The 9,259-nt window shown below is 68.4% G+C and overlaps 1 protein-coding gene across 1 annotated transcript; it reads right to left on the bottom strand.

Annotated features, from left to right (window-relative positions):
- PDE1B (phosphodiesterase 1B) lies at positions 1–8,871 on the bottom strand. Its single transcript, XM_064140989.1, has 16 exons — positions 8,597–8,871; positions 8,027–8,162; positions 5,389–5,502; positions 5,112–5,297; positions 4,823–4,889; positions 4,228–4,344; positions 3,983–4,123; positions 3,469–3,569; positions 2,463–2,588; positions 2,213–2,314; positions 2,001–2,121; positions 1,620–1,701; positions 1,000–1,126; positions 547–683; positions 189–283; positions 1–82 (listed from the first exon to the last, which is right to left on the bottom strand). Exons 2-15 carry the CDS (start codon positions 8,155–8,157, stop codon positions 198–200), a joined length of 1,638 nt encoding a protein of 545 aa, XP_063997059.1. The 5' UTR covers positions 8,158–8,162; positions 8,597–8,871; the 3' UTR covers positions 1–82; positions 189–197.
- Between the last annotated feature and the right edge of the window lie 388 nt (positions 8,872–9,259).

Below are 9,259 nucleotides of genomic sequence, written 5' to 3' on the forward strand. Positions count from 1 at the left end.
CCCCGGGGGGTCCTTCCCTGCGAATGGAGCTGGAGTCGATGAGAGTGGGCAGCAGGACAGCGTCACTCGGGCGTGCCAGGACCTGGCAGCGTGGCGGGCACAGTCAGGGCAGTGCCACCGCACCTCCCCCCCCTCCCCCGTCACCCCAGTTTGCCCCCTCGCCCCCTCCCTCCCCGGTCGGTGCCCACCTCTGGCCGCTATTCCACCTCCCCGTTGTGCCTGCCCGCGGGGGGCTGCTCCTCGCAGGGCGACAGCTCCTCGATGGACGCTTGGTTGGTGATGCCTGGCAGGGGTGAGAGTGGCACACGGGGAGGGGATGAGGCTGGCAGTGCAGCCACGCACGGCGGGGTTGGCACCACCCAGCCGCCTGCTCAGCCACCCCCAGCAGTCTGCCGGGCATCAACCCACGCGGGGAGCCCGGGGAGCACCCACCCTGCCCTCGGACCGGCTGCTCGCCCAGGGGTGCCCAGCTCGGCCCCGGCTCCCCGCGGATGGCCGCGGGGTGGTGCCCAGGGGGCCGTGATGGCATCGGGGGCTGGCACCTACCGCTGGCTGCCCTCTCCTTCCACTTCTGCTTGTTCTCCTGGATGTACTTGCTCCAGGTGGAGCGGAAGCCTGCCAGGTCCGCCCGCAGCTGCCCCAGCTCCAGCGGCTCGTCCAGGGACTGCTGCCGCCACTGGCAGCTGCGGGCACAGGGCAGGACTGGCAGCGCGGGCAAAGCCACTGCCGGCAGCCAGCTCCTGCCAGCTGCCGCCAGATGCCACCCCAAGGCCGAGCACTAACACCTCCTCCTCCTCCTCTTCTTCCCCCTCCTCCTCCACCTCCTCCCTTCCTTCTCCACCTCTTCCTCCTTCTCCTCCTCCTCCACCTCTTCCTCCTCCACCTCCTCCTCTTCTTCCTCCTTCTCTTCCCCCTCCCCCTTCTCCTCTTCTTCCTCCTTCACCTCCTCCTCTTCCTCATCCACCTCCTCCTCCTTCTTGAGGGGAGGCTGATGCCAACCTGGGCTGCTGGCTGGCCACTGGGTTGCCCTTGGCTTTGGTGCCATCCTCGGGGAGGGGCAGTACCATCCTCTCTGCCACGTCAGTCAGCACGGAGAAGGTTGGCTCCACGATGAAGTCGATGAAGCCTGAGTGGGCAGAGTGGCACAGAGTCCGTGGGGGCACACGGCCCCGGGGGCTGGCACATCTGTACCCTGCCCATAGAGCTGGCACCAAGTGTGCCCAAGGTACCAGCACATCTGTATCCCAGCCATATGGGTGCCCTGGTTGACCTCAGGGTGCCACACAACCCTTCACATGCCCCACAATGCCCCCATGTGCTCCCCACAGCAGCTTCCTCAGCCTTGCCTGCTCTGCCCATGCTGTGCCATCCGTGCCATGCCACCCACGCTATGCCACCTGCACTGTGTTGTGCCATCCATGCCATGCCACCTCCCCTATGTCATGCCACTAGCACCGTGCCATGCAACCCATGCCATGCCACCTCCTCTCTGCCATGCCACCAGCACCGTGTCGGGGAGAGGCAGGTGATGGCACCAATGGGCCTAACCCCTTCTCCTCCCTGAGGCCCAGCTGAGGCCTGGGCACCATGGGCACCCCCACCCCCCCCCCCCCACTCACCGATCTGGGACTGTGCCACCAGCGTGGAGGTTCTGTCGCAGAGGGGCGAGAAAGGCAGCCCCAGCTCGGCCTCTTTGTCACCCTGGGGGGAAACAAGGCTCAGGCTGCCCGGAGCTGGTGCCCAGGTCCTAGTGCCCACACCCGGAGCGAGGTGGGCACAGCCTGAAACACTTGGGCAGACCCTGAGTGAGGTGGGCACAGCCTGAGTGAGGTGGGCACAGTCGAAGTGGGCACAATCTGAGCGGGGTGGGCACAGCCTGAGTGAGATGGGCACAGCCTGAGTGAGGTGGGCACAGCCTGAGTGAGGTGCTTACAGCCTGGGCGGGGTGGGCAGACCCTGGGCGCGGTGGGCACAGCCTGGGCACAGCCTGCGCCCCTTACCTGCCTGAAGAACTCCTCCATCAGCGCCTTGGTCCAGCGGCTGTGCACTGCCCACTGCTTGCTCGGGTGGCTGATGTCAGCCGCATGCAGCAGCAGCGACAGCACCTTGGACCTGTCGATCCTGGGGGGAAGGAGCAGGAGAGAGGGAACCTCCCTGCGGCTCTGTCCCCAGGGCCCCGCGCCCTGTCCCCTCCCCCCGGCCCCTGACTCACCTCTCCAGCTGCTGCAGAGACGTCTTGATGGCTTTGACCTGCTGGAAGTGGCAGGACATGTCTGTGGCCAGGACCATCTCGATCACCAGCGCCCGCAGCTCCCTGTGCCCGCGGGCGAGGGGTGGGAGGGATGTGTGGGGGGGAGGGAGGGAGGGGGAGATGCCCATCAGGATCCTGCTGCGTCCTGGGCATGGCGACAGCCCCAAGGACAAAGGGGAGGGGGACGCGGGGGGCGAGCAGGGGACCTTACACAAACTCGTCCTTGGTGAGGTTGATGAAGATGTTCATCTCCTCGTCCTGCATCATGCGGAAGACTGCGCTGATGTGGTGGTTCTCCAGCACCGAGCGGTCGTTGTAGAGGATGGCACAGTCCGACCTGGGCACGGAAGGGCACGGGGAGGGCAAGGGGAGCGGTTGGGGGCGGGGGGGAAGGGGAGCGGTGGTGGGGAGGGGGAGCGGAGAATGGTTGAGGTCAGGAGGGAGCTGAGAGCTTGCAGGGACTGACTGCGGCCACAAGAGGGCGCCCAAGGCCTCGTCCGCGCTGCTGCCGAGCGACTCCTGGGGAGGTTGTGGAGCCTCCCGGGGAGGATGAGGTGAGGGTGGGGAGAGCCTGGCACAGCTGGCACAGCTCTGCCCAGGGAGGCTGACGAGCACAGAATCACCCAGTGTGATCTTCGATCCTCCACAACCTCCCTGGGCAATCCTGTGCCAGGCTCTCACCACCCTCACAGCCAGCTTCAGTCTCCCCTCTGCCAGTCTGAACCCACCTGGGCAATCCTGTGCCAGGCTCTCACCACCCTCACAGCCAGCTTCAGCCCCCCCTCTGCCAGTCTGAACCCCCCTGCCCATAGAGCTGGCACCAAGTGTCCCCAAGGGGCTGGCACATCTATACCCTGCCCATGTAGGTGGCATCAAGTGTCCAGAGGGTACGGGCACATCTATACTCTGCCCTTATAGCAGGCACCAAGTGTCCCCAGGGTGCCAACACATCTGTACCCTGCCCATATGGGTGCCCTCAGGGTGCCACACATCCCTTTCCGTACCCCACAATGCCCCCCTGTGCCCTCCACAACAGCTTCCTTAGCCTTGCCTGCTCCGCCCATGCTGTGCCATCCACGCTATGCCACCTGCACTGTGCCATGGCATACCACCAGCACCACGCCGTGCCACCCATGCCATGCCATGTCACCTCCCCTACGGCACACCACCTGCGCTGTGCCACACCATGCCCCCCATGCCATGCCACCTGCCCTCACTTGGTCTGGATGTGGAAGCTGTTGGTGGTGCCAGTGTGCTCGTAGTCGTGGATGGCAGCAGCGAAGATGATTGCCAGGACCTCGATCTCTGTCAGGTAGTGCTGGGCACAGAGGACAAGTGGGCATCAGAGGGGGGGTGGGTATGGGCACCGTCTTCTCCGCTGCCACCCCATGAAGGGTGAGGGCACCGGGGGGGGGTCCTCCCGTGCGTGCACGTTGGCACTCCACGTGTGCCGTGCCAGCAGCGTGCAAGAGCTCGCCAAATGCCAGCATGCAGGGGACCAGCCTGGCACAGGCGTGTGCCAGCTGTCCCCCACCACCACCACTCCGTGTGCCCATACTGGAGGGGGTCACCCTCTCGCTCCCGCCCGCGTTGCCAAGGCGACAGCGCAGCAGCCGCTGGGCACTGCCACCTCCGCGGCGGCAAAACCCCCGCGGGGAGGGAGGGAAGCAGGCACGGGTAGCCCCCCCGGAGCGCGGTGGGCAGCCCCGGTGCCAGGCCCCGTGCCCGTACCAGCATGCCGGTGCGCAGCAGGAAGCAGTGCACGGTCTGGGTGACGTCGGCGGCGTGGACCTGGTTGTGGTAGGGGTTCCGGTACTTGCCGTAGCCAACCTCGAGGGCATCCAGCAGGGCGCTCAGGAAGGTGCCAGGGATCTGTGGCACGGAGGACGATTGGCACACGGCGGCTGCGAGCCGCTACCCTCCCTCCTTCCCCCCGGAGCCGCGAGGGTTGGCACCCGAGGCTCGGGCACGGGCACCTTGAAGCGGCTGCTGAGGTTGTGGCGGCTGAAGAGCTCCAGCACCACGGTCCGGAGCGAGTGCTCCTCCGTCACCCTCTGCAGCGCGAAGACGTCGAAGCACCACAGGTCGAGGCTCTGCGGGCGCGTGGGCACGGTGCCAGGGTCGGTGCCAGGGCCACCCAGCCCTGCCTTGCCACCGACACCCCCCCCCCCGAGCCTCCCCTCTCCCCCCAGCGGTGCCCTGGAACGCGGCAGGTAAAGGGCGAATAGAGCAGAGCGATGCACGTGGAGATGCCATGCCCATGCCATGCCCACAGAAGGTCCCAAGGACTGCAGGAGATGCCCAGCTACGCCCAGTGATGGCAGGTTATGCCCAGGGATGCCCAGAAATGGTAGACAATCCCCCAGTGATGCCCAGAAATACTCAGGCATGCCAACAGATGCCCACTGAAGCCAAACTATGCCCAGCAGTGCCCAGCGAAGCCCAACCATGCACCCAGCAATGTCCAGCAATGCCCAATGAGTACCAGCCATGCCAAGTGATGTCAGGCGATGCCAGGCTGAGGCAGGGTTCCAGCAGGGGGGTATTGGGGTGCCCACCAGCCCTGGGTACCTTCAGGCAGTTGAGGACGGAGCTGGAGTAGCTGGGACCAACTGTGGTGAATGCCCGGCGGAACATCCTGCAACGGGCACGGGCTGGGCACCAGGGACACAGCTGGGCACCAGGGACCCACCTGGCTGCTGGGCCCAGCCCTCGGCTGCCAGGGCCCCAGGGGTGCCCACGCTGCCCGCTCCCCATCTCCATCCCAGGCCGTGCTGCCCCCTCGACCCCCGGCACCACCCAGGGCGTGGGTCGGTGCCGCCCTCGCACCCGCGTGGGTCAGTGCCACCCTCGCACCCACCTCTCCACGAAGATGCCAGCCTGGACGGCGTGGACGATGCTGCGGAACTTTGGCTTCTCCTCTGCCCGGCGCCCCTTGGCCCGAGCCTGCTGCGTGAAGGTCGCTGCCAGCCAGTCCCGCACCTCCGAGGGCACCGCCGCGTCCGAGCCCATCTCCCGCAGCTCGTCCTCCGTGTCCAGCATCTGCCTGCGGGGGGCGGAGGTGGGCACCGAGCCGGGCACCGTCACCCCCGCCCGCCCGCCGGGCTGCGCCGCGGTGCCAAGGGCGGTGCCCGCACCTGGTCTCGTCGATGCAAACAGCCTCCAGCAGCGACGCTGCCACCTCCAGGTTGCGCTTCAGCTCCTCCGCGTTCACCTCCCCTGACTCCAGCTGCTTCACCATGAACCGCAGCCTGCGGGCAGCGGGCACCCATCACCAGGGCAGGGGGCACCCATCACCAGGGCAGCTGGCACCCCCTCGCCACAGCCGCTGGGCACCGCAGCTGGCTGGCATCGTGTTAGCAGGACCCCCGGGCACCGAGTCAGCAGGGCTGCCAGGCACCCTGGCACCAGTGGGCACCTCAGCACCACAGCCAGCAGGCACTGTGGCACCAAGACTGCCAGGCTCCTCGTCACCAGGGCAAGCAGGCACCCTGGCACCACGGTCAGTAGGTGCCATGGCACCAGGACCTCTGGGCACCACAGCATCATGGGCACAAAGCACCTCAGCACCCCAGCCACTGGGCACCATGGCACCAGGACCCCCTGGGGGTGGCACCTCGAGGTGCCAGTGTGGAGCCAGTGTGGGAGCTGTGGGCATGGCAGGGGGACAAGAGGCCGCTGCCACCGTGCCAGCTGGGGACAAGATGAAGGCAGCAGGTGCCAGCAGGGCACCTGGTGACCTCCTGAACCACTTCGGCTGTGCCCTCAGCCTGGCCCCACAGCGCCCCAGGCGCAGGCGTCTGCGGCTCTTGGCAGGTGCCCTGGCAGCCCTGGCACGGCCGCCAGACCCAGCTTGGCAGGCAGTGGGCACCACGGTTCGCTGCCAAGGTGATAGTGACGCTGCCAGCTAGCGAGGTGGGCACGGGGCCGCTGCCGGGGGGGGGCAGCAGACGTCACGCTCGGTGCCAGCGCCGAGCCGCGGGACGCTGTGACCTTGGCGAGGAGGCTGCCAGCTCCCCGTGCCCAGGCAAGCCTCCACAGCCGCCCTGGGCACCTCTGCCCTTAGTGCCACGGGGGACCCAAGCACACTGTGCCACCGGTCCCCGAGGACCGGCGCTGGCACCCCGAGGTGGCACCCTTGCCACAAGGGGCAGCGAGCAGCCGGCAGAGGGGGCCGGGGTCGGGCCGCGTCACGCTGCCAGGCGAGTGCCACCCGCGCCCGCGGTCCCCAGGGGCTGCCTGTCACCACCCACGGGCCCTGGCTGCTGACAGCCCCCACCCCGTGCCACCCCCACCCCGTGCCACCCCCTCCTTGTGCCCCAGGTCTATGGCAAGGGTTGGCAGCGCCTGCAGAGCCGCTGGCACCCCGAGGAGTGGCATCGGTGTGTGCCCCCACCCCGGGCACAAGGACAGCCTCGGGGTGAGATGGTGCCCCTGGCATCCATGGGTGCTGCCAACCTTCCCCGGGTGACCCCCGTGGTGGCCTGGGGGCGATGCCACCTCTCAGGGGCCAAGAGAGGGTCAGGATCCTGCAGCCTGGGCACACCTCGCTGCCACCCTCCGCCCTGCCACCTCAGCTGATGCCACCCACATGGGCACACACAGGGCACCTCTGGTGCCACACACATGTCCCTTTGGATACATGTTGGCACTTGTGGGGTACCCTGGTGCCACCCACGAGTCCCCTTGTACACATGTGGGCACACACAGGGCACCTCTGCTCCTTGCACATGCATGTGCCACACACAGGGCACCTCTGGTGCCACCCACACGTCCCTTTGCACACCTGTGGGCACACACAGGGCACTTCTGGTGCCACACATGTGCCAGGGTGGGCATTCTCACCCTTAGTGGCACCCTCGCCACACAGAGGGCACCTCTGCTCCTAGCACACGCGTGTGCCACACACAGGGCACCTCGACTGCTGCACACGTGCCAGGGTGGGCACCCCTACCCTTAGTGGCACCCCTGCACACGTGTGGGCACACGGAGGGCACCTCTGCTCCTGGCACACGCGTGCCCCCCCGGTGCCATGCACGTGAGCCCCTGGCATGCCCACGCCACGCGAGCACACGTGCCAGGGGCGGGCGAGGAGGGCACCAGCACATGTGAGCCCACGCAGGAGTGGGTGGCACCCCTGGGGGCACACCCAGACACCTCCACGCTGAGGAACAGGGGCACAGGGGAGCCCCAGAGGGGGGTACAGGGTGACATCTTGGGGGGGGTCACAGGCTGGTGGGTGGCACTTTGAGGGAGGGTCCTATGTGGGGGGGGGGGTCTGCAGGGTAGCTGCAGGGCATAGGTGGGCATGAGTGGAGTGGGGGGCATGGGGCTGGTGCTCAGGTGGGCACCAAGGTGGCAGTTTGGGGGTCCCCATTTGGCACTGGAGCAGGCTCAGTTTGGAGGTCTCTGCATAAAGGAGGGTCCCAGTTTGGGAGGGTTCAGTTTTGGGGGGGGGGTTCTCAAGTTTGTCTGTGTTGGTTTTGGGGTCCCAGTTTGGGGGGGCTCAGTTTTGGGGGTCCTGGGTTGGGCTGTGTTGCTTTAGGGGTCCCAGCTGTGAGGGGCTCGGTTCGTCCGGGGGGGATCCCAGTTTGGGGGTCCTGGGTTGGGGGTCCTGAGTTGGGGCTGGAGGCTCCTGGGATAGGAGGATCTGGGGAGGGGTCTCAGACTGGGGGGGTCTCGGTTTAAGGGTGGGAGGTCTCCCGGCTGGGGAGGTCTCCCGGTCGGGGGGAGGTGGTCCCGGTTCGGGGGTCCCGGTCGGGGGGGGTCACTCACAGCGCCCGCAGCTTGACCCAGACCCGTTTGCCGGGCGCCGCTTTGCTCTCCAGCGGGGACTGGCAGCCCCCGGCCGGCTCCAGCCCCTCACGGTCGGGCTCCAGCCCCGGGAGGCTCCGCGGCGGCTCCATCGCTCCTGTCAACGGGAACGACCCCCTCAGCTTCACCCCCCGGTACCGGCAATCGGGCACCGAGGACCCCCACGGGAGCCGCGGCCGAGTAACCGCCGGTGCCGCCCCCCCCACCCCCGGCGGCGGCATCGTAACCTTACACACACCGAACAGCCCCCCCCAGCCCCAGCCCCGGTAACCGGCGGCTGCGCAAGGCAACACCGGCCCGGGCGGCGGGAGCTAAGATGGCATCCCGGGCACCGGGGGTGGGAGCAGCGAGGGATGGGGACCGGGATGGGGATACCGTGAGGGGGAACCGGGGCTGGGGAGGACCGGGAAGGTAGCACCGGGGATGAGGAGAAGCGAGAACCGGGAAGGGGGAAGGCGAAGGAGAGCAGCGGGCGCGGAAGCCTGGAGGGGGGGACACGGGAAGCGAACCGGCGACGCTGCGCACTCCTACCCGGGGATGCTCGGCCGGGAAGCGGCGGCGCTGCCGGTACCGCCGTGCTCGGTGCCGCCGTGCTCGGTGCCGCCGCTGCAGCCCAGCCCCGCCGCCGCCGTGCTCCGCTCCTGCCGGTGCCGCCGGTGCCGCCGTGGCCTGGGCACCGCCGAGGCTGCCCTACCCCCACCCACCACGGTGCAACCGGTGCCGCCGCCGTGCCCCCTCCGCTGCCGGTTCTGCCGCCGCCGACCGGGAGCTCACCGCAACTTTCCCGAGCCGGCACCGGCGGGAGGGGCTGGGAGGGGCGGGGGGAGAGGGGGGGCGGTGAGGGGAGGGGGGGGCGGGGGCCGGTAACCGAGGGCCGCCCAGAGCCAGAGCCCCGTTAGAGCCCCCGGAGGGGCGAGGGGGGAGGACCCCCGGGGGGGGAGCAGCTCAGGACCCCCATGGGGGCTGCACCCCAGGAGCCCTATTTGGGGAGGGGGTCCCAAGACCCCCATGGGGCCACAGGAACTGTACCCCGAGACCCCCAAAGCACTGAGGGCGGGAGGGGTTCGGATGCCTCAGGACCCCCCCCAGGGTCCGCCTCTGGACGCCTCCAACCCAGTGACCCCCCCCGGGGAGCTCTGCGCCCCCCCCCCCGACCCCCGAAGCCACACAAGTAAGGGGGGGCTGGGAGCGGGG

The sequence above is a fragment of the Pogoniulus pusillus genome, unplaced genomic scaffold (genome assembly GCF_015220805.1).
Source record: "Pogoniulus pusillus isolate bPogPus1 unplaced genomic scaffold, bPogPus1.pri S76, whole genome shotgun sequence".
Taxonomy (NCBI): Eukaryota; Metazoa; Chordata; class Aves; order Piciformes; family Lybiidae; genus Pogoniulus; species Pogoniulus pusillus.